General features: G+C 39.5%; 1 protein-coding gene across 2 annotated transcripts in view; it reads right to left on the bottom strand.

Annotated features, from left to right (window-relative positions):
• The window catches only part of PTPRZ1 (protein tyrosine phosphatase receptor type Z1), a 186,961-nt gene that overhangs the window by 59,557 nt on the left and 101,242 nt on the right, over positions 1-26,162 (bottom strand). For both annotated transcript variants that reach the window (XM_070423798.1, XM_070423800.1), the window contains exons 3-9: positions 24,836-25,015; positions 20,312-20,463; positions 14,333-14,428; positions 13,782-13,848; positions 11,130-11,287; positions 10,842-10,992; positions 972-1,156 (exon numbers count right to left, since the gene is read on the bottom strand). In XM_070423798.1, coding sequence (XP_070279899.1) covers positions 972-1,156; positions 10,842-10,992; positions 11,130-11,287; positions 13,782-13,848; positions 14,333-14,428; positions 20,312-20,463; positions 24,836-25,015 — 989 coding nt within the window. The remainder of the gene's footprint in view (positions 1-971; positions 1,157-10,841; positions 10,993-11,129; positions 11,288-13,781; positions 13,849-14,332; positions 14,429-20,311; positions 20,464-24,835; positions 25,016-26,162) is intronic.

Here is a 26,162-nt window from a genome sequence, read left to right as displayed (position 1 = left end):
ATTATTATCATCACACTATTATGAAATGAAAAATAGCATATTCTTATAAATTCCACAATCTTCCAAGTTCATAGTGTCTCTATTCTAGTCAAATGAATCTAAAAGTTAGAACAAATTTGATCTATTTTGTCCATATGGTAGCCAACACCATGATCACAGGGAGTTTTTGTTTAAAGGCAGTTTCCTAGGGCGTGTGGCACTCGAGCTGTCTGAATGCAGAGTGCAGTGTCTGACCTGCATTGGGATCTTCCTAGAGCCACACCAAGATGTGTTGCCTCAATGAAACCCCAGTCCACAGCCAACACTTCCAACTCTCCCTGCTGAGGCAGAGTCTGCTACTGAGACACTCAGGCCACAGCGGGACCCTGTCCTTTATTTTCTTTAGCTCCCGTGCCTGGGTAGGGAGGAAGAGCAGGTGGATCTTTCCCAAGGCTGACCTGCCTTGTGTCCCGAAAGTTCTGTCTCAATTGATGTCGTTGCTACTTGCAAATTTGATGCCAAAAAAGGAACTTTGGAGAGCCCTACTCTATTTTCCTTGTGCTGGTGTAATGTGAAGGGGCACATAACACATGATGGCGCCAGAGCACGGGGATTCCAGCCCCGTTCTTTCCACAACCGTGAGACCACACTCCAGGAATTTAACTGCTCTTTCAGTCATTTTATTTCTAAAGAGAAGTGACACTAGATGATCTCTAGTTCCTAAGCCTTCTATATGTGTCTACTCTGTAATGTTGTTGTTGGCAAAGTGGTGATCTCCCATAATTAAAACCATAAACAATAACCTTACAGTGTGATTCACTGTAAGATTTGACATCATTTAGGCTAGCTTCTGCTCCTCCTCCTCCCCACTGGCGACCTTCATACCGACTCTAAACAATCGAGGGCAACAATATACAATCGCTTGTAAGATCTTTCCTTGAAAACTAAACTATGATATTATCAATATAAGAAACAATCGATCTCTTAGTTACCAGATCTTGATAGCCATCTGTCAAAAATTCATGTTTGGTTTGGTCTTCTCCCTCTAACTGCTGGTAAAGAACTGCAAACTTCTCAATCATGTTATCATACACAACTCGAGGTCTCTCCCATGTAACAAGAAGGCTGGTGTAATTCTTTGGGTCGGCTTGAACATTTTCTGGTTCTGAGCTACAAACTTCAGAGAGAAAAAAATACAGTCATTGATACAGCTGTCAGCCTCTAGGATTTTAACAAGTACTACATCATATTCTACTAGTGGCTAGGTGCATGAATTTGTACACATTGAAAGGAAATTAATTAGAAGAAATATTTTAATATCACTCTTCGCCCTTTCTCTATAATAGAAGTGTCAACCAAATTCATGATCGACAATGAGAGATGGAAACACAGGCACACAACTGGCACCAGTGAGAGCTTTATATGTATTGTGCATGCACAAGTCAACTTAGCCTCTTATAGATATAGAATAAACTTGCTTAATTAGACCTACTTTCTGATTTAGCTAAACTTTTTCCAGCCCAGTGAAGCACCCCAACTTCTCTTTCAGGTAATTGTCAGCAACACAGCAGTAAATATCAACACAAAGCAGATTATTATTGTAGATCATGCAGGGAGAACAAAGGGTAAAATATTTAACTGCAGCAGTGTTTGACTATATTCTGCACAGTGAGAAAACCTGAAGTCATTTTCAAGGTCCACCATTTCTTACTTCTTTTCAGTTGGGTCAAGTTTCTAAGCTTTCTAAATTTCCGTTTTCTGGATAATGAAAATAGGATTCCACTGAGTCTCCTATTTACCTACTCCAGGACTTCTGTAAGGATCAAATGAGATGAGGCACGGGAAAATGCTTCATAGACGTTTGGTTAAAGTGTGAAATGTTTCCATCTGGCTATAAAGCAAGTCATGTTCCTGGGCTGAAGAAATTGCAAGGAAGCTAGTTGTCGCTAGGGAGAGGAAAGCAGGCATTGCTACATGATGTTATTACCCGGATGGTCAGACAATTAGCATATAATCCTTTTATATATATAGATTATTTTTTTGTATTTTATTTAAAAAGAATGTAAAGAGTTATACTTACTTGCTGCAGAGCTTTTGTTTATGCCATTTCCTGTCTATGAAATACTTCTTCCTTCACATCTATCTCTAGCTGTTCAGGTCCTACATTTCCATTCAGAGAGTTCTAGGCCACATGCTCTGACTTCTGCTGAAGTGATCTGTGTCATTTGTCTGCTTGGTTTTACTACTGGATTAATTGCATTTTCTCTTATATTGTTTTTCTGAATTGGTCTTTCTTAACTTCTCTAGCAGATTATAAACATAAAAGCCATAGCCTTTTATTTCTAGATTGACTAAAATGCTACCTTGAATATTTGGCATTATTTTTGGAAATAAATGTACAAAGGACATCTACAAATTTACGATGACTTTATGTCTCTTGTTAGGTACTTGACAAATGTGTTTAGCTTGGGACGAGGAGAATTTCAATTATAAAATATGGTCTTTACTGGACATTTTGTTGACAGAAAATCCTTGAAATAATTAAAAATTTCACACCAGAGAAAACCATAGGAGAACAAGTAAAACAATCATTTCAGTATTTTTCAGATCTGGTAACAAAAAATCCTACTTTGACATAATAAATTGATTAAGCAATTAATTTCATGGAATTAGAAAGTTTGCTTATCTCATCTGAAAAAAATTATTTTGAAAATCTTTCAGGGACTTAGAATAGAATTCAAGCCTATGCTGGGAATGGTGCCAAATACTTAGTCCCAACAGAAAGAGTACTCTGATACTTTCTGGAACACATTCATAATGTGCTAGTTTGAGCTAATTGTGAGAATGGAAATTATAAAATTTTATGTTGTACAAATTAAGCAAAGTAATAACTATATCTCTTCATAGACCAGACTGAGCTGCAAAGACAGAGAGAGAGAGGTCACTAAGACCCAGGATTAAGTAATAAGCTCACAGAACCTGGGTTTTGTTTTCAGGGGATACTTAAAGTTATAAAGCATCTCGCTGAGATCATGCAGTTGACTCCAGTCACCCAATTGTCACTGCTCTAAGAAATATTTCAAGGATTCAATGAAAATGTGCCTTAATAGCATTGCCACCAAGTCTTCATCTCTGTACAAGTCTGTAGTTTATCTCATGAACACAGGAGGGCACCCAAAACTAACAATTGGCCTTATAAATTTAAAAGTTTAACATACAGTACTTAGTACAGTGGGGCCTTGACTTACAAGTGTCCCAACTAACGAGTTTTTTGAGATACCAGCTGTCTCTCGGCCCATTTTTTGCATTGAGTTGATAGAGTAATTTGAGTTAATGAGCTCCTTAACCAGCTCGGTCTCAGAACGAATTAAACTCGTAAGTCAAGGCCCCAATGTATTAACAATTTCAGCAAATGTACACTATGCTAGTAATGGAATATGAATGATTCAGGAAAATATAAAAAATATATACTTTGTATAAATAAGTGCATGAATAACTTCATATGAGTTAGAGACAGGATTTATTATTGTAAAAACTATGAAGTTATTTTTTGTTTACTAGGGAATTAGGGTGAAGTGTTCCTTTGGGAATAAGAACAAGATTCTTCCATTATCATAAAACATGAATTCATAATAAGAAAATATATTCTAATTTAGGTCCAGACTATATTATCTTTACTCTACCGAGGGACACTTCTATTAGTGTCCACCAGATGGCAGAAGACCATCAAGTCATCTCAAAATATATGTGAGCTACTCAAACTATCATTGTAGGAACAAGATTCCTCAGTTATGCTTGTAATGATTCCTAAGTTTCTTTTGGAAGGACAAAGGTGATTATAGACAATATCATTTGTAGATTTTGTCCTAAAAATTCAATCCCAGGTTTTAGAATATGGGAATGATTTAAAGTGAAATATTCTCTTCCCCCCAAATTAATCTTAAAATGCATAAATTTTGCGCATGCACAGAAACCATAAAAATTGCTTGAGAAAAATATAAATACCCAAATGACTGCAAAGTACCCAAATGACTACTCTCTAAATAGCACAAACTTCTTTGGTCAGATGTCTATGTTTATCTCGACTTAATAATAGTAAAAATCACAGATGCTTCATATTTTAAGAATCAACATTGGTAAAAAGAATTCTAAAAAAGAAAGCTATATTTGTCATTAGGTAGTCATTGATTTGCTTTCTTATTTATAGATCCATAAGAGCCTATTGGTAATTAAAAAATAAGTCCACCTATTTTTAAATTATAAATGTATGTTAACAACACTCTCTTTGTTTTTTTTGTTTGTTTGTTTGTTCGTTTTTTAAAAAATATATTTTATTGATTTTTTACAGAGAGGAAGGGAGAAGGAGAGAGAGCCAGAAACATCGATGAGAGAGAAACACCGATCAGCTGCCTCCTGCACACTCCCCACTGGGTATCTGCCTGCAACCAAGGTACATGCCCTTGACCAGAATCGAACCTGGGACCCTTGAGTCCGCAGGCCGACGCTCTATCCACTGAGCCAAACCGGTCAGGGCCACTCTCTTCGTTTATTTAAAAAATTTTTTAATCCTCACTGGAGGATATGTGTGTTTTTCTTAAATTGATTTTAGAGAGAGAAATGGGGGAGAGAGAGAGAGAAACATCAACGTGAGAAAGAAACATTGATTGATTGCCGTTGCCCTGACTGGGGATCGAACCGGAAGCCTTTTTTTGATGTAGGGACAACACTCCAACCAAGTGAACCTCCTGGCCAGGGTTCCCTTTGTTTATTGATAATCAAAAACTTAATAATAAGTTACAAAGCTACAGCCCAATCTTGTACTTTAGATATTGAAATACAGGTTTTTATGGGGAAAAGATATATATATTTCAGGATGTAGTCAAAAGGGAAGCCCGTACTTCTATTTGTAGTCTGTGATCTTGCCAAAGGACTGCCCTTCTATAAGGTAGGACAGAATCTTTAAATAACAATCTAGTTAATTCCATATACATATACTACTTTATGTTCAAGCATAAAACTGGTAATTACCATGAAATGAGTTTTTAATTTGCACTAAATTTTCCAGGTTTTCATTATATTTCTTATTGAAATTAGTTTAATTATCTTATCAGAAGGATATATACTCTACAAAGCATATTATCTGGATTTAAAATTAAGAAGGGTTTTCCAGATCAGGCTACCAATTGATATAATAAAGTAGTAATAAAATGTAATTAATTTCCTTGATTATGGGAAGTTCAGAACTATGTTGAGGTCCCAGTTCCTATAGCAGGACTGAATCACATTCCCCGATATCTTTCCACAAGATACATGTGATCTGAACCCTAGTTACAGATTCTTTAAGGAGCACTGGCCAAGAATGAGAATCTGGTTTCTGCAAGCCCTTGCCCTTGACAATCCTGTGGTCCATGTCAAGTCACGTAGAGTATAGCAACTGCTTTGGTAGAAATGCAAAGGATGCTCACATGTAAAGAATGAGGATGCAGACCCCCTTTTCAGGGTGCAATACATGTTCTCACTTAAAAACTTATTTTTAACATTAAATTCTCATCCACTTGATAGCAGGCTCTCTTAACATACAAATACAGGCAATGCTGTCCCTGCCTCTGAGAAGTTTGTTCCTATGGTAGCCTCTAACCCTTACAGCTAGTAAGCTATAAAATATAATGGCTGTTTTTAGTTTCTTAGTCCTGGACTACATTTAGAGAGGAATAAAAATAAACTTGTAAAAATATACCATGTAGACCAAATTAGGTTGTGATTTTCAAAACCACACATTTTTCTCACTAGAAGTTGTAAAAGTTCCACAAACTTTTAGCTGACAGGGAGTCATTTATCCTCCCATAACTTATATAAATCTATATGAAGGGCGAATATCTCACATGTAGGGATGTGCATGACTTGGAGAACAAGTATGAAAGATTAATAAGCAAAGCACTGAGTGTCATGAGAAAACAAAAAAAATGAGGGAAAAGAAGAGGCAAAGTACAAGTGAGGAGAAAGTGACAACTCTGGCTTGACACATCTCTCAGCTAATGGAGCAAGTTGCTGCAGATGGTCAAGGGGAGGGAGGTAGGAGTCTCCTTCTGCTTTGCTGCTTCATGCGCCCACCTTGGAGGAAGGGCAGTCTGCCCTGAGGGAGAAGGTGCAGTCTTAGCTCCATGGCTTATGAGTAAAGGTGACAAGACAGATGGTGATTCTGGGGGAGGGGCAGAGAAAATGTCACAATTGCCTGCGATGTCACTAAGTTTTACCCAGTTCTTTTACACTGACTTGAAGTGTGGTGCCCTTTAACAAAACCCATGACAAAGGACTTTGTGGACAAACTGATAAACCCACCTCATCTTTGTATGAGGTTTATGAGCACCATTTGAAAAACTATTGTGAGAGGAGCTTAAAGACTCACAGACCCAGAAGACAATCAATATTAAGGTTGCGATTTCCGCTCAGGGAGTAGCAGATCTTAATAAAGCTAATGTAAACATGGCCACAACTGTGACAAATAACAACTAGAAATGATCTGTCACTGTTTGGTACCTCTAAATTATTACAGCATTCACTTGAGATAAATAGCCAAGAGAAATCTTTTAAATTCTCCATAATTCAGTCAGTCTTCTCTTGGGGAGCACAGGCACTTCATCAACAGTTTGATTTGTAATATATAATCTTCTAAGAAGTCTCATGTCACTTTTCCGTATATAGTGTCAATGGACATGTGACATTAATGAATGCTATTTATAACTACTGACTTTTAAGAAGGTAAGTCTGCTGATGTATAATTCATCGTGACATTTTTCAGGAAATTATAGAAAATTTCTCATTGCTCAAATACAACATTAAGGGATAAAGACCATCTTGTATTGCCATTTTCCCTTGAAAAGCATCATTAAATATATTACCATGCTAGCAAATGAAGTGCATTTATAATTCTAGTCAACAAACAAAAGCCTTAAACATGGAAAACTTGAATAGTATGCTATACTTGCTGTGATAGCTTAGCCATCATATTTAGACACATGTATGCATACACACACATATAAATAAGTGTATCACATACACACACACATTACAATAATCCTATATAATAAAAGACTAATATGCAAATTGGCCGAACGGCAGAATGACCGGTCGCTATGATGTGCACTGACCACCAGGGGGCAGACGCTCAACGCAGCCGGGCTCAAGGCTGGTGAGTGCAGCAGCGGTGGTGGGAGCCTCTCCTGCCTCCACAGCAGCGCTAAGGATGTCCGACTGCCCAGTGGTCCTAAGCCTTTAGTCAGACATCCCCTGAGGGCTCCCAGACTGCAAGAGGGTGCAGGCTGGGCTAAGGGACCCCTCAAGTGCACAAATTTTCGTGTACTGGGCCTCTAGTAGTAGCTATACGTCTGGAGCACATTATGTTCAAAGGACTGCTCTGCTTTGCAAACTTTTGTTCATTTAAAACCCACAACAACCCTACAAAGGTGGCATTTTAACTCATTTTTTAGGTTCAGAAACTGAAGCTTTAGTAAATTGACAATTTTCGTAACTAATAAGTGTTGGCACTGGGGTTTGAAAGCAAAAGCCTACAGGACTTTAAAGACCACGTCTTTCCCACTGCTTTCCCAGGCCCTGCTTCTCAGTGGGAGTCTTGCCAGGGGCTGCGAGGGCAGTAGGGAAGCACCTGGCACCTGGAAGGCAGGGGACAAAGTTTAACTTCACCTACTTTCCACTCACGCTGTGTCTGTATGGTTACTCACACATATTCCTCATTATCTAAAAGCCTGCTTTTACTTACTCCTTCAGGATCCAATGGTTCTACTAAATTCTGTGATTCTTAGAAAGCCATTGTGCATTCCATGGTGCCAAAAAGACATGCCTTTCTAGTAAATGGCAGCTCCACATAAAAAATGCAAAACTTGAGGACTGAGTTCTGGTAAGACATGTTCATGCACAAACTCTTATTGCATTCCTGCTCTAAATTTTTTTTTAAACATATTTTATTGATTTTTTACAGAGAAGAAGGGAGAGAGATAGAGAGCTAGAAACATCGATGAGAGAGAAACATCGATCAGCTGCCTCCTGCACACCCCCCACTGGGGATGTGCCCGCAACCCAGGTACATGCCCTTAACCGGAATCGAACCTGGGACCTTTCAGTCCGCAGGCCGACGCTCTATCCACTGAGCCAAACCGGTTTTGGCATGCATTCCTGCTCTAAATGCAGAAGTGGATGAAGCTGGACCTCTGCCCTGAAGGGGTTTACATGGATATACAGACCTCATGTGGGCTTTGCAATGATTTGCAATGTAGTTTTGCAGAGCGTATTTTTCTACAATGCATCTACTGAGAGCAGAATTTTGACCATTTTCATGCCAACTCTTACTTCTCTCTTGGTCAAAATGAGAATGTTAGATATTTATAATGGTAAAATATATAAATGTAACCCAAATATCCAGAACTGAGAAGCTGGATTAATGACTCTACAAAGCAATACTACATAAAAATGGTGTATTAATAATATATTTATATCATGGAATAAAAAATCAATAAACAGATATGTAAGTAGTGCAATTTCATTTCTGTGAGAAATAATAATGTATTTTTAAGAAAAAGGTCTGGAAGGACCCCTGATATACAGCATAGTGGAGAAAGCTTTGGAAGTCTTTAAAATCAAGAAGAGCTGAGTTCAAATACTCATTCAGTACTTTATAGTTCTGTGAACTTGAACAAACCACTTAATATCATCTTTCCAAACTGGAAACTAAGGCCACTGATTCACACAATGCATGGTGGATTACTGTTTTCATGGATTACTTTGGACTTCGTCCCTTAACTGTGGAAACAACAACGTTCCACGTTAAATCAGATCTACATATGTGTAGACATGTTAAATGGTGCAATAGACAGCCATGAAGTATAACCTGCCATATTTGCACTATATGGAGATGAATTCTTTTAGTCATTTGCTAGGTGTCTGGTGAATGAGAGCTGCACTTTAGCTCAGCAATAGAGGTAAAGAGGTGAAAAACTTAGCTACTCCCTTCATGAGTAAACAGACAATTATCATTCTATGCCAACTGCTATGAGGTTTGGATGTGCAGAGAATAGGCACACCTGGGCCCATCACACAACTTCAGATGCACATCACTTATCTGTTACTCTGTGGGTACAGCACCTCCACCAGGGCACAATCTTGTGCCCCGGCCAGAGCTAGGCTTGGTGGGGATGGCGGTGGAGTCAGAGTGGCTCTCCAGTGGTTGCAATGGTCTACTTGGTTTTGAAGAATGAGAAGACCAATGAGTGAAGACAGCCGGGAAGAACATGCCATGGACAGGAAAGAGCATGTGTAAGTGCAGCCTGGGAGATGGGGTCTGCCCTCTTCAGAATGAAAGAAGGAAGCTGGATGGGGAGGAGAACGCACTGAGACTAGTTAGTATTAAACAGGACCTACCATAAAATGGCAAATGGTATGGAAGGGTTTTAGTAACATATAATTGAGAAAAGTAAATGACAGAAATACATTTATTTAAAATTTTTATTTGGTCATTTGTATTTTAGAAAAGGAAATGGTTAAATCCAGCTTCTTTTTTTCTAATCAATTGTCTATTATTTACCAGACAGGATGTTATAGTATTTAGTGTTGCTAGTAGAAATATAATTAAATTTCCTCACTTTGGGGCAATTTAATTTGAAACTTAATGTAACATTAAATGCAGCTATTCATCATTGCTGTCTTGTGCTGTATTTTTTTTCTTGTGTGGTTAAAGCGTAAACAATGCTCACAAATAGCACATTAAAGCATGCCATTTTAATGCCTAATCTTCAAAAGCAGATGATTATTAAATTAATGTTATACATGACCAAAAATTCATGGCAGGGCCGAGATCAAAGAAGACCATGTACTTGGAAAGGTTTTAAGTCCCCAAAGCAAAGGCCACTTCAACTATTTCCTTCATGAACTAGTCCATTCAAAGGGTGAAATGAAAAGGACAAGTCAGTAGATGCAACTGGTTGTGTCCTCTGGGCATTTCCAAAGGCTCTGACTGCTGCACTGGCTTCAAAGAAGTCACTGCGGAGATGCTCCATGGCATCCCCTCTATTGCCTGACAAGACATTTCTTCCCTCCAAAGAAAGCAACTGGGGAAAAGACTCATTTTTCATTAATAATTCAGCCCATTTAGTTTCCATCCCTACTAGGCGTTAGCTCTTCTCCAGGAGCTGCCAACACTAAGATGAACACCTTAAAACCCAAATATATGGTGACAGAAGATTTGACTTTTGGTGGTGGGCACAAGATGCAAGGTCATGGAAATGTACCCATGGAAATATCATCTTCTTAACCAATGTCAACTTAATACATTTAATTTAAAAATACCTGTTGAAACAAATGATTGATCTACCTCAGAAACAAACAAACAAACAAACCAAAACAAAACCACATGTCAAGGCTCAGCTCAAATTTAGTTCTCTCACTGGGGTTCCCCTGATCACCCCAACCGGATGTGATCTCCCCACGCTCTGAACACCTTGGTTGTTTATTCAGTTCTCTTTTAGAGCTCTTAGTACAAATTCCATCAAGTGACTTCAGAACTCTGTCTGTAGCTTTGTCATCTACTGCTGTGTGTTTTAGAAAAATCACTGCCTTATTGAATCTCACTGTTCTTCACCCACAAAACGGAAATATTCATGTGGGGAAGAATGGATATTTTAAATTGCCATTTTATGAATGTGGTAACTGAGATTTAGAGAGGTTAAACAGTTTGTTTAAAGCTACAAAGCTAATAAATACATTTCTAAAAATTGTTGTTTTCCATTGTACCACAATTATCTCCTACAAAACTGCATCTGTGAGTTGTAGAAAAATTATATTTCAATACATACCTGCTTCACGAATCTCTTCCTTTCCAGTGTAAGAGGTAAACACCTGCCTGGAAAACTTGTACTGTTGTTCTCGAAAATTATTTTGTAAGTAGTCCATCAGCATGACATAACCAGACTGCTGCATGGTGAGAACTTCACAGAAAACAGCCAACTAAAAAGAAGATAATTTAACATGTCCTTTAACATTCCTGCTTCACGGGCATCAGTAAAGGCTCTAAAACATTCTGTAGTAAAGCTCCGAAATTTTTTTTTTCAAATTACTTCATGTGTTTGAATTTCTAATATTACCTGGTTTTCAGAGATGCTAACTGTATTTTTAAAAACAATCCAGTCGACGGTGTCCGTGCAGGGAGGCGAGGTCAGCGAGCCATTGTAGGTGTAATACTTGTCGGTTGAGTTTGGCAGGAGGTTCAGCAATACGAAAGGATCTAACGCCGCCTGTTTCCCTGCAAAGTAATAACAGACGTCTCAGCTGGCATCCCAACTCTGGAACTTAGCTGTTCAAAACTTCTATGAAACAGAGACATATGCCTTGGTATCTATTTAATCAGAAATGAGAATCTGAGAACAGTTTAGATCTACTTTTTAAATGGCAATAAAACTGGCACATACATAGTTTTCTTACATATATCACTACATAGTGTTAGATGCTTCATCTTTACACCAGGAAGATGCTAGAAAGATTATTTTACATATAAAAGATACTCGGAAATCATATGACCATTTTAATAAATACAGGAAAATCATTTGATAAGATTCAATACACTTAGTGGAAAACAAAAACAAAAGCTCATTCTGAAGGTTATCCTCAAAAGCCCATAATAAACATAACAAGGATGACTTATTGAAAGCTTTTCCCTTAGAGATCAAGGGAAAACAAAGACGTCCTGCTATCACCATTTCTATCTAACATTGAACTGGAAGACTGGGCCAATGCAACAAAACAAGAAAAAGAAAAAACTCATAAAGACTGGATAGGAATAAATGATAATACCATAATTTTCAAATAACATGACTGTGCATATAAAATATAAAAAAAATTACAGACTATTAGAATTAACAAGTGTATTTAGTAAAGTCACTGCATACAAGACCAATCTACAAAAAGTTATTCTATTTCTATATAACAGTAGCAAACTATAGAGAATAAAAAATTTAAATAATAGAACATAATAACAACAAAGTATCAAGTATAAGTAAATCTAAAGAATGATGTGTTTAACATCTTTATTTAAAATCACAAAACTTTCTTAAGAGTAATTCTCTAATTGATAAAATCTTAAAATAATGGGAAACACCATGTACAGGAGTAGAAAGGTTTGGTACTGTGAAGGTGTTGATTTTCTCCAAATTAATTTATAGAGTCAATGAAATCTTAATTGAAGTCCCAAGAGGGACTTTGTGTGTGTGTGTGTGTGTGTGTGTGTGTGTGTGTGTGTGTGTGTTGTGTGAATTGACATGCTGATCTTAAAATTCAATTGGAAATACAAAGAAAAGTTAGGCGAAGGGATTAAAAAGCACAAATTGATAGTTACAAAATAGTCATAGGGATATGAAGGACAGCATAGGGAATACAGTCAATAATACAGTAATAACTATGTATGGTGCCAGGTGATGACTAGACTTATTGAGAAGATCACTTTGTACATATCTAACCACTATGCTATACATCTGAAACACATATAATATTGAATGTCAACTGGAATTAAAAAAACAAAGTTATGATACTCTTGAACATTAATAAAGCTGGTGAACTTTCACCACTAGATAATAAGACCTCTTATATAAAGTTGTAAAAGTCATGACAGTGAGATCTTTATGGAAAAAGAGACAAAGGGAATATGGAAGAGAACAGAGTCCAGACCCCCATATGCATGGTCACTTGATTTATGACAGAAAAAAATTACTCTGTAGTTGGAATGAACTGCATTTTGAATAAAGAGTGCTGGGTCAGCCCTGGCCTGTTGGCTCAGTGGTTGGCTCAGAGTGTGGGCCCATGGACTGAGGGTTGTGGATTTGATTCCTGACAAGGGTGCCTGCCTCGGTTGCAGGCTCAATCACCTGGCCCAGTACCAGAGGCAACTGATCAATGTGTCTCTCTCACAATAATGTTTCCTCTCTATCCCTCCCCCTCCCTTCCACTCCCTCTAAAGGTCAATGGAAGAAGCGTCCTTGGGTAAGGGTTAACAACAACAAAAAGACTGCTGCATCAGTTGAATATTTTTATGGAAAAAAGTGCATCTTGAATCCCTACTTTACACTCAATCAGTTCTAAATGCACTGCATGGATCAGTTATAAATAGATTATAGATCTAAATGTGAACAGAATAATAAAACTTTAAGACAAAAAACAGAGAAAATTATCTTTATAATCTTATGGTAAATTAAGATTTTTGAAATGGCACACAAAAATTATTATCCATAAAAGATAAATTTCAAGATGTGATCATCAAGATCTATTCATCCATAGTCACTATTAAAAGAGTAAAAAGCCAAGACAAAGAGTGGAAAATATATTCTGGGTAACATATGTATATAAATACACATACATATATAGTACAATAACAAATATTGATTTAATTTGCGAGATATACAAGAATATAGGACTTGTATTCAAAACCGAGAATTCCTACCAAAAACAAAAAATGGGTAGAGTTTTCCTAAATATTTCATCTGGTCCTAGAATCCTTAAACAATATGGCTTTCCTGTCTCCTTGAATAGTCCCATTTTTGTTTTTGCATCTTCCCAGTAGCACATCCCAATAGCACTGCCTTGGTCATTTAGCTACTCGTGTGCCAGCCCTCACTCCTGCAGGAGGCAATCTCCCAGTGAGATCTGTTCTTAACTCATTCTCCCACCCAACTGATTTTTGTAATAATGTAAAAATTCATTAGCATCCAAAGCAGAATCTAGAAGATGTCTCCAAATAGCTTACTTACCAAAACGACCAACTTTCTCGACTCCATCGATAATTGCCTTGTAATCCAAATTTTCTTCTATTCCAATCTGTTAAAGAAGAATGATATTCTAAAAACGGGGTAAAATGTTTGATTAAGTGTCCACTAAAATGTAAAGATTAGTGATTTCCATTTTAATAGTCAAAAGTAATGTCCTCCAAATTGCTCACTCTTTTTCCACAGCAAGGTACAAATACAACATAAACCTTTTAAATCTCTTAAACTTTCCACCATGAAAAGTACATTTTAAAATGTCATGACTCACAGTCTCTGCTATATCATTATGATCCTTCACATATACAAAGAGGCAAATCGGTGCCCTCAGGACAGTTTGCTCCAGCTGGCAGTGAGGTACCCAACTGATGAGTACAAGAGGCCCTTCCAACTGCCCAGCCAAGGGGTTGTTCTCCAAGTTAGCATTCTACTTGTGAGCTCTTCTATTTGTTCCAAAGAACGTTTTGACATTTCACATCAATATTTCATGTGATTCAAACAGGAATGGAGTTAGTGGTAAGTCTAAATACAATGATTACCTCAAATAAAATGGATAATGCTCTTATCTTTCCTTTTCCTTTAACTGCTTCTTCAAAACTGGAGAATTGGTCCACATCAAAGCAGTAGATTTGCATCTATAAATGTAACAATGATGGCTTTAGTATATAGAAAGGCTTCACAAAGGTGAGCAAAGAAACAATAAAATAACTTACCAATTCAATCACTTCTATCTGAAAAACCCTCTAAACTGTGTAATTCTGTATTCTGCATATTTAAAAGTTGCCAGAGACCAATTCCAGCATGTCATAATTTCAAGAGTTTCATCAAAAGGTTGATGAAACTTGGGGACTCAACAGGGTTGAGTCACACATGTAATCACCTGTTGGGAATGGCTGAAGGCATTTCCCCAAACCTGAATAGGATACATTAAATTGATAACAACTGTAGGCTAACTCCCCCATTCTGACAATGGACTCTGTACCAAACCCTGACCCTTTGAAGTGTATATCTCTGCCTCCCCTCATGACAAATTGTGTTAATAAAAAGCATGGGGTCCTGGGGACAACGAGAGAGCCTAAGACCTTAGACTTAAGGTCTTGGATCTTAGCTCCTTTAGCTAAGCTCCTCTGACCCCCAATGCCTTTCAAAATTATATCTTGTCTCCGGACTCTTCATTAGTCTCTGGATTCCTATTAAATCTACGTACAGCCTTCTCCAGATTCCTGAACCCTTCTTGATGCTGGGCCAAGAACCCCGGCAAAAAGTAATTTTTCAATTTTGTGTATACACAACTGCATTTACTATCATTTCTCATCCTGCATTGAGGAAGGAAACACAAATTAGACATACCTACAATTGAAATGACCACTTTGAGACTGCAGGTGGCATTAAAGTAATAATTTACTAGAACAATTATCAAATGTAATAAATGATCAAATGTTACTTCAACTATTTTGCTGGTATTCCTTCAAATATAGTTTCATTCTTTTTTTGACTGGACAGGCCTTTCTTGATGGTCTGAGGGTTACTATTTTCGGACTTTGTCTTCCACTCTGTTAATTGTGAAATTCTTAAGAACCTTATTTCCACCTAAAAATACTAAGAGTTTTAATTCCTTATTTTGTCTTCTCTCCAGGTCTGAGGCTACACCTTGTTAATTTCTACTTTAGCCTATATATCTGTCGATAGCCCCTAGTCTCACTTATAAGTGGGTGATCCTCATGTCATGGGCTTGGAAATGAGGTAACTGAGTTTAGAAGCATAATTAAGGGAAGAAGAGAACGCCTCTGAGAAGGTTAATGTGCTGTAGGGCTGTGATCAGAGAAATAGTGGGTGTGAAGCAGGGGATGGCAGTGGCCCCTGCCTTGAGTGATCCCCAAAGCCTTTCAAAGAGAGAATTTCTAAGCTGAACCCAAAAGGATGAGAAGCTTTAAAGCTCAGAGGTGAAAAGGCAGAAGAGGTAAGCTTGTGTTCAAGTCAGAGGGACCAGTGAAAGGCCAATAGGCAAGCAAATATGAGAAATGTGGGAAATGGGGAGTCATGTTGGTGATTTCAGCTGAGCATATGTGACCGAGAGGAGAAATGAAGCTGGAGACGTAGGCAGGGGACACACCAGGAAGGTCTGCGAGGCCATCCCTGCCTGTAGTTTGGTCTGGAGAGCAATGGCAAGTCCTGATGCATTTCAGCTAACAGCGTGTGGAGGGAGCAGGATGGGGGGATAGGAGAGGGGGGCGTGGAAGAGATTAAGACTAGAGAGAAGGAGGCCAGTTCAGAAACATTCTATATGTGAAGTAAGAGGCAAAGGTGGTTTACATTTTTATCTGATCTCCCACGTCATGTAGGGACAGAATGGAGAAGACTTGTCTGCAGCAGCAGAAAGACCGGAAAAACAGAACAAGTCCAGGATGCCCCTCAGTTTCCTGCTTGCACAATGACATGGAGAGAGTTTACACAAACAGCCATCAAACAGACAATACCACTAAGAACACTTGAGGGCCTTTTTAAATAAGAAAAATATATGAGGTTAGTGCACAGACTCTACTGTTTCTTTTGCCGGTTCAGAACTTATGTTGTTGCCAGAGTTTTTCTTGATTTTTAAAAAATTTCTATTGAATTTCCTAGGGTGACATTGGTTAATAAAATTATATAGGTTTCAAGGGTACAATTCTATAATACATCATCCTAATATTGATTTTCATCTGTGCTTTAAATAAGTAATATTGTGAAAGAGCTAACTCTAAGAAATGAGAATGTTATGTGTGTTTAATGAATTGACTTTTATTTCTTTCACAAACCAAATTTGATACTGTATTTTCTTTAAGAATATTTAATATATCTATATATATGAAACCTGCTCCTGGGGGGTGATTGGGGAAGCAGCTGCCGCTCACACCCGCTGCTGGTGCCGGCCCCAATCTCTCCATGCCGTCAGCAGGTGCGAGTGGGGCTGGCGCTGTCAGCTCATGGGATAGGCGGCATTAGCGGGGCTGCCAGCAGACAGGGGATTAGGGGTCACAGTGGGAGGGACTGGACAGGGGTGCGGAGGATGGGCCGAGACCCGCCCCTGTGCCCACTGCAGCCTCATGGCCCACAGTTCCTTTCAAGGTGCACGAATTCATGCACTGGGCCCCTAGTTTAAAAATAAATTACAAGCTATAAATCTGAATGTGCTTATCCACATGAAAAATGATCTTTAACCCTTTAAGACAGTGGTTCTCAACCTTCTGGTCCTTTAAATACAGTTCCTCATGTTGTGACCCAACCATAAAATTATTTTTGTTGCTACTTCATAACTGTAATTTTGCTACTGTTATGAATCGTAATGTAAATATCTGATATGCAGGATGGTCTTAGGTGACCCCTGTGAAAGGGTCGTTTGACCGACAAAGGGGTTGCAACCCACATGTTAAGAACTGCTGCTTTAAGAGATCATTCACACTAGTTTTATTTTTATTATCAATATATATTTGGATTATAAATTAATAGTTTCATTTTAAGTAATTTAGAAAACATGGGAATTTTGAAGAAGGCACCTATATGCCATGACAAAGGGAAAAATCGTTGTTAATGCTTTTTTGATTTCCCTCAATTATTTTTATATTAGTAATAATCCATCTTCTTATTTAATCCTCATAATAACTGCATAAGATAGTTGCTACTACTATTACGTTAATTTCACAGAAGAGAACTGGAAGCTTAGGTAAAGTAAATAATTTCTACAATGTCATGTCTTTAACTAATAACTAAACTAACAATAATATGTACAATGTTGTGTCTTTAATACGAAATTTGTGCACTGGGGGATGGGGTTCCCTCAGCCAAGCCTGCCCCTCGGTCTGGGAGCCCTCAGTGGATGTCCTACTGATGGCCACAGTCTGGCAGCAGAGGCTCGGTGCAGCCGTCCCCGTGTGTGTGTGTGTGTGTGTGTGTGTGTGTGTGTGTGTGAGTCTGCTGGAGGCCTACCACCAGCCACACCCTGAAGGCTTCAAGCAGGCGCCCCTCTCTGTTGATCACTCAGGCTCCTGGCCTCCACTGCATGTTGTACTCTCCCCTGAGCTGTGGCCAGGGTGGGGCGCCCTTCCCTACTGTGGGATCCCCAGGGCTACCTAGGGAAAGGCACACAGGGGGGCTGGCTGCAGGCCGTCCTTTCCTGCTCCGTGATTGCTGCTGCATCCCACGGGCAGGTGCACACAGGGGCTGGCTGCAGACCGCCCTTTCCTGCTCCGTGATCGTGGCTGCATCCCACGGGCAGGCTCACACAGGGGCTGGCTGCAGGCCGCCCTTTCCTGCTCCGTGATCACTGCTGCATCCCACGGGCAGGCGCACAAAGGGGCTAGCTGCAGGCCGCCCTTTCCTGCTCCGTGATCGCTGCTGCATCCCACGGGCAGGCGCACAAAGGGGCTGGCTACAGGCCGCCCTTTCCTGCTCCGTGATCGCTGCTGCATCCCACGGGCAGGCGCACAAAGGGGCTGGCTACAGGCCGCCCTTTCCTGCTCCGTGATCGCGGCTGCAATCCCATGGGCAGGCGCACACAGGGGCTGGCTGCAGGCCGCCCTTTCCTGCTCCGTGATCGCGGCTGCAATCCCATGGGCAGGCGCACACAGGGGCTGGCTGCAGGCCGCCCTTTCCTGCTCCGTGATCGCTGCTGCGATCCCACGGGCAGGCGCACACAGGGGCTGGCTGCAGGCCGCCCTTTCCTGCTCCGTGATCGCGGCTGCGATCCCACGGGCAGGTGCACACAGGGGCTGGCTGCAGGCCGTCCTTTCCTGCTCCGTGATCACGGCTGTGATCCCACGGGCAGGTGCACACAGGGGAATGCGGGTCCAGGGCAATCCGCCAGCCCAGGTCTGCCAGCGGGAGTGGTTTTGGGGTGATCGCCTGCACTCACGCCCCCAACCCGCTCTTGCGGGTTGGGGACGTGACTGCGGGCAGACGCCGCAGCCACCCCGCCAGCCCAGGTCTGCCCGTGGGGGAATGCGGGTCCCAGGCAACTCGCCAGCCTCGATCACCCCCTCCCCCTACCCTCTCCCCGCTCTCGCGGGTTGGGGGCGTGACTGCGGGCTGATGCCGCAGCAGCCCCGCCAGCCCGGGTCTGCCCGCGGGAGGGGGTCGGGGGCGATCAGGCGGGTTGGGGCGTGAGTGCGGGCGATTGCAGCAGCTGCCTCCCCAGCCCTAGTCTGCCGGGGGAGCGGGTTGGGGGCCTCTGCCTCCCCAGCCTTGGTCTGCTGGCAGCAGCGGGTCTGTGGGGTGTGACTGTGGGCGGAAGCCGAAGCCGCCAGGCCAGCCCCGGTCTGCTGGTGGGAGAGCCGGTTGGGGTCTTGGCCAGTAGGGGACAGCTGCGGTCACGCCTCGCCAGCCCTGGGTTGGGTCGCCCGCCATCCAGGTCACAGATAGCAGGCCTGGATGGAGGAGGGGCAGGCACGATGGCGCTGCCCCATCCTGCCGGCAATATGCAAATTAGCCGCCATCTTGGTTGGCGGTTAACCGCCATTTTGCTGACAGCTAATTTGCATATTGCCCATGATTAGCCAATGGGAAGGGTAGCGGCCGTACGCCAATTACCATGTTTCTCTTTTATTAGTGTAGATGGTGAAATCCATATTCAAACTTAGTCAGTGATTCAAACTGTACTCTCAGTGACTAGTTTTCATATTTCACAAAGTTGAAATAACAATACCATGTTCACCTTTTTATATTCTTTTTTAAAAGCATCAATATCTTCAAAAAATAAAAAGCATTAATATCGTATGATGAACCATTTTTGTGTAAATCATGTAAGAATATGATTTTTACAAGATATATAATATCCCATCATAATGTATTTAATCATTTTCTTTTGTTTCAACTTTTTATTACTGTAAATAAATCTTTGCACATACATTTTTGAGTATATCTCTAATTATATTTTAGATTAAACTGCTACAAATTGAAATGACGGATATTGACAATAAGCTTTTTAAAACTCTTGATAAAAACAAGCAAATTGCATCCAGAAAGTCTACCAATTTATACTCCCTAGACATGTATGAAAGTGTTTATTTCATCCCACATTCATGATTTATTATAATTATGTTTATCTTGCCAATTTTAAAGCTGAAAATTCTTTCTCGTTTTACTTTGCATTTCTTTGATTCTCCAGTATAATGATGAGCTCCCCCCCCCTTTTTTTTTCCCTACAGGGGTATGAAAAAATTTCATTTATTCATTTACTCATAAACATTTATCATCAATAATGTGACATTCTGGGTTCCCAGCAAGTGAAAAAGCAAATTTGGGTATTATTTAACTTAGTCTAGTAAGGAAGACAGATATTAACAAAGCAAACAAAATATAACTGTACAAATTATAAAATTTGCTAACAAATTAATAAAATAATATGCTTAATAAAATCTCAATGAATAGAGGAAAGAATCAGAGGGAACTCCGAGGAGGATGATTATGGAGATCTTAGGATGGCTGTGCATGGATGTAGAGGGCAACCAGTCCACACTGGAGCACCAGCAGAACTAGTGACTTACCTCGAGTGGAAATTTTTGTCCTTCTAAACTATGTTCGGATCCATCGGATGACATGTTGCATTTTCCCCAGTGAAAAGCTATCTTGCTTGCTTTGAACACCGTTTCTGAAACTCCTCCACTGAGCTGGTAGTCATTAGTGAGATTAATTTCCACTAAAACACACAGACAAAAATAAAATTGCATCTAAATTTCTAAAAATCAAAATTACAAATTTCAAGTACATTTTCTCCTATCACAGGTACATTAAAAATAATTTCTTTGATTAATTTTTTAAAAATTAAGTTGTCATTTTGGAAGCTGAACTGTAACTCTGCACAATATCCCCAATATATAGATGATGTATTATAGAATTGTACACTTGAAACTTTATAATTTTATTAACCAATGTCACCCCAGGAAATTCAAATTTTTAAAAAAATCAATATATCTTATTGCCTAAAATGTAAACTAACCCAAATACCTTAAGTACTGTGGGACCCTTTTAGCAGAGGACAGCCAGCCAGTCCATCTGGCCTGCTTCTCTGGAGTTCTGAGATGGCCCTTACCCCGAAGCTCTCCTTCCCTAAGGCATGTGATGACAGTGCGGGGACAGGGCGAAGGGAGAAGGAACAGAAGAGAGGAAAGAAGTCTTCTCTTGGGAGTGCTCCCCATCTTCTCATGTTCAGCTCATTTCTACTTGTTATCAGGGTGCTGTTTCTGTCTCCCCTTCGTACCCCTCCATGCATCGCCCCAGGCTTCATCAAGCCATGTCCCAGGCTGCAGCAAGGCAGGTGGAAACCCAGTCCCATTGAGGAGTTTTAGCCATCTCATGTTTGAATTCTGAGTGACAACTTTCAGAATCTTAAAATCTCTTAATTTGAGTTCCATATCAAATATTATCTGACAGTATTTTAAGAGTTGTCTGGAGATTAAGAATTCTCTTGAGAGCTTAAGACAAGATGTTGAAATCTCTCAATCAGATCTAAACAGTTTTTGTTCCATGAGGCAGAAACCAATGTTGGCATTAGGAACTTAATCCAACATGCTGGTCGGACAACTAGAGGCATAAACTTCCATTAATAATAACAACAATAACAATACAATAACAATAATGGTCAACATTCTTTTTTATCACTTACAATGTGCCATGCATTAAATATTTGCTACTCACACAATCCTAGGAAGGAAGAGACACAGAGATTAACCTGATCAAGATTTAATGCTGTACTTTTTAAAATATATATATTTTTATTGATTTCAGAGAGGAAGGGAGAGGGAAAGAGAGATAGAAACATCAATGATGAGAGAGAATCATTGATCAGCTGCCTCCTGCATGCCCCACACTGGGGATGGAGCCACAACTCGGGCATGTGCTCTGACTGGGAATCGAACCATGACCTCCTGGTTCATAGGTTGACACTTCAGTCCATGGGTGGATGCTCTATCCACTGAGCCAAACTAGGTAGGGCTCGATGGTGTTTTATACACCAATAATGTATTAGTATTCTCAGAAAGAGAAACTAAGAAAACAATCCCATTTACATTGCAACAAAAAAAGATACTTAGGAATAAACTTAGTCAAGGAGTTTTGTAAAAGATTTGTACTCAGAAAACTAGAGGACATTGAAAAAAGAGATGGAGGAATATAGAAACAAGTGGAAGAATATACCATGTTCATGGATGGGTAGAATTAACATCATTAAAATGTCCATACCACCCAAAGCTATCTGTAGATTCACTGCAATCCCTATTAAAATACCAAGGGCATATTTCACAGATCTAGAAAAAACTCTCCAAAAATCTATATGGAATAATAATAATAATAATAATAACAATAATAATAAAAGACCACAAATAGCTGCAGCAATCTTAAGGAAGAATAAAATTGGAGAAATTACAATACCAGATATTAAATTATACTACAAAGCCACCATAATCAAAACAGCCTGATACTGGCAAAAGAATAGGCATATAGATTAATGGAACAGAAGAGACCCTACAAATCGACCCAAGCCATTATGCTCAATTAATATTTGACAAAGGATGCAAGAGCATACAATGGAGTCAAGACAGTCTCTTTAATAAATGATACTGGGAAAATTAGACAGGTACATGCAAAAAAATGAAACTAGACCACCAACTTACACCATACACAATAAACTCAAAATTGATAAAAAACTTACATGTAAGTCATGAAACCATAAAAATCCTAGAAGAAAATATAGGCAACAAAATCGCAGACATCTCTCATAACAATATGTTTACTGATACATCTCCTAGGGCAGTGGTTCTCAACCTTCTGGCCCTTTAAATACAGTTCCTCATGTTGTGACCCAACCATAAAATTATTTTCGTTGCTACTTCATAACTGTAATGTTGCTACTGTTATGAATAGTAATGTAAGTATCTGATATGCAGGATGGTCTTAGGCGACCCCTGTGAAAGGGTCATTCGACAGCCAAAGGGGTTGAGACCCACAGGTTGAGAACCGCTGTCCTAGGGCAAAGGAAACTAAGGAGAAAATAAACAAATGGAACTACATAAAAATAAAAACTTTTGCATAGCAAAAGAAACCATCAACAAAATGAAAAGAGAGCCCACTGTATGAGAATATATTTGGTAATGATACATCTGATAAAACGTTAATATCCAATATATATAAGGAACCTACACAATTTAACAAAAGGAAGACAAATCCAATAAAAAAATGGGCAAACCTAAATAGACACTTCTTCAAAGTGAACATACAGATGGCCAAGAGACATATGAAAAAATGCTCAAAGTGACTAATCATCTGAGAGATGCAAATTAAAATGAGGTATCACCTCACACCTGTCAGAATGGCTACCATCAACAAATCCACAAATGGCAAGTGCTGGTGAGGATGTGGAGAAAAGGGAACCCTAGTACACTGCTGGTGGGATTGCAGACTGGTGCGGCAATTATGGAAAACAGTATGGAATTTCTTCAAAAAAATTAAAAATGGAACTGCCATATGACCCAGAGATTCCACTTCTAGGAATATATCCTAAGAAACCTGAAACACCAATCAGAAAGGATATATACACCCATATGTTCATAGTAGGGCAATTTATAATAGCTAGGATCTGGAAACAGCCCGAGTGCCTATTAGCAGATAGGTGAGTTGATAAAAAAGCTGTGGCACATTTACACCATGGGGTACTATGTGGCTGTAAAAAGAAGGAACTCTTACCATTTTGCAACAGCATGGATGGACCTGGAGAGTATTATGCTAAGCGAAATAAGCCAGTCAGAGAAAGATAAGTATCACATGATCTCACTCTTATGTGGAATCTAATGAACAAAATAAACTGATGAACAAAATAGATTCAGAGACATAGAAGCATGGAACAGACTGACGAATTTAAGAGGGAAGGCGGGGGTGGGGATGAGATGGGAGATTAACCAGGGAATTTATATGCATAAATGCTTAACCCATGGACACAGACAATGTGTGGTGAAGGCCTGGGAGAGGTGGGCGCGGGGTTGAGGGAGTCAATGGGAAAAAACCCAAAGGGGACATCATATACTTTCAATAATATAGACGCATTAAAAAAAAAACCAGTACTGGAAATGTCAAGATTTACAACAATATACTTTTATGAATTTAATTAAGAATATATTATAATATAATAATTTTCTTAATTTTTCATTCAACACATATTTACTGAGTACTTACTTAATCTGCATTAGGCACTGATGTAGAAAAAAATCCTACCCTTATGGAATTTAAAACTAAATTGCCACATTCAAATAATTATATTACTAAAATATGGAAAGTAGAGAAAAAATTCACTAATTACAAACCACCTCAACATTACCACTATGATCATTTTGAATATTTTTTCCAGTCTCTTCCCCATGACTATATTTATTTTAGGCAACTTCTTGAAATACATACAATTTCATTTAAAACATATCAGAGAAAAAAAGGTGTTCACTTTTTGAAAAATATCATTTTTCTACTTATCATTTAGTGGAATTTTTTATGGTATTATAATTTGCATGTTTTTAAAAACAGACAGTGTCAAGAAAAAGCACGTTGAGAGTGCTTCCTAAGGATTGTATATAATTTTAAGCTTTTGTGTAGAACGGCTAGTAATTTCTTAAAATTCAGTTATAGTCAATTGCTTTTTTCTTATCCAATTATTGAATATAGTCTGAGGTTCAGCAGACAAATCAAACTACAATGACCAAGAAAGGAAATCCTGATTGACTAAGTGATTAACCAGTGATGGAATTATTAGATTACATTAATTACATATTACAATATATTTATCACATCTTCTAGTGGAGGCATCATTATTGTTATATTATTGGAGAACATGAGATAACTAGTTTGGTGATTTTATTTTTTTGTACACATTTTCAAAATGTCTAAACTTCGGATTTTCTAGGCTCTGTACAGATAGTTTATATCCAGTTCATAGTGCATTATAAAAGGAAAATCAAATGAAACTAATCTGAACTTCCTCTAGGTCCAATAAATATATTAAAGACACAAACAAAATGCAAACATGTTACCTGTTTTCCCATTGTTATGAATGAATGTGTTTTCCAAAGATGTTTTATCCCAACCCTGAAATTTAAGTTTCTTAAGATTCACATTTACTTGTGCAATATCTTCATCAATATTGATAGGAGATTGTTTGGGGCTATTACATGTTGGATATTTCTTTCCCCAATTTTTTTGATTCAGTGCTCCTAGGAAAAGAAAAGGGTAAGAAGTTAATTTCATAAATTACTCTGCAAAAGCTAAATTTTATGTTATAATGAATCCATTACATTAAAATATGTATATAATAGGAAGAAAATTGAGACATCTTTGAACCAATTCATTAAACACACATGCCTAGATTTAGATTCTGGGTTTTAATATAATACACTATAAAAACAGGCCTCTAGAACAACCACATCAAGTACAGAGATCAACAGTCTTTCTTTAGCCATCACACTCTTCAAATAACAGAAAGCCTGATTGTCAGGTAAGGCAGTGAGTCCTAGCCCATGTTTGAGCAAGGCCAAGGTTTTCCATGATTGATGTTGAAGGAAATTATAAGTAAACAACCTCCACCCGCCTGTACCTGTAGTCTATGCAATCTACTTCTTGTAATAAAACAGCGATTTTCAAATAGCGTACTGCAAGAATTTTTAAACATGCAATACCTGACTCTTCAGTGAAGGGCAATGACCTCTTTTCCCTAGATTGTCAAATAAAAATATGATGACAGTCAACACAACAGTAGCAATCTGGTATGAATGCCCTGTTTTGAACCATAAATAAATAGGTCATATAATCTTGTTGGTCACACCACATAATAAGGTAAATTCTTTTTTTAATATATATATATACTAGAGGCCTGGTGCACAAAAAATTTGTGCACTCGGGAGGGGGGGGGGGGGGTCCCTCAGCCCGGCCTGTGCCCTCTCGCAGTCTGGGACCCCTCGGGAGATAACGACCTGCTGGCTTAGGCCTGCTCCCGGGTGGCAGAGGGCAGGCCCAATCCCTAGGTGCAGCCCCTGGTCAGGCTCGGAGCAGGGCCGATTGGGGGGTTGGGGCACCGCCCCCTGTCACACTCAAGGCAGGGTTGATGGGGAGGTTGCGGCGCCACCCCCTGTCACTCACAGAGCAGGGCCAATCAGGGGGTTGGGGCTCCGTACCCTGTCACGCACAGAGCAGGGTCGATCAGGGGATTGGGGAGCTCCCCCGTGTCACGCACAGAGCAGGGCCCATCAGGGGGTTGGGGAGCTCCCCCCTGTCATGCACAGAGTAGGGCTGATAGGGGAGTTGGGGGGCCGCCCTCTATCACCCACAGAGCAGGGCTGATCAGGGGGTTGGGGCACCACCACT

Source organism: Myotis yumanensis, unplaced genomic scaffold (genome assembly GCF_028538775.1).
Source record: "Myotis yumanensis isolate MYYU_CA2020_CCGP unplaced genomic scaffold, mMyoYum1.0.hap1 SCAF_9, whole genome shotgun sequence".
In the NCBI taxonomy this organism is placed as follows: domain Eukaryota; kingdom Metazoa; phylum Chordata; class Mammalia; order Chiroptera; family Vespertilionidae; genus Myotis; species Myotis yumanensis.
This window is presented reverse-complemented; position numbering and strand designations above follow the sequence as displayed.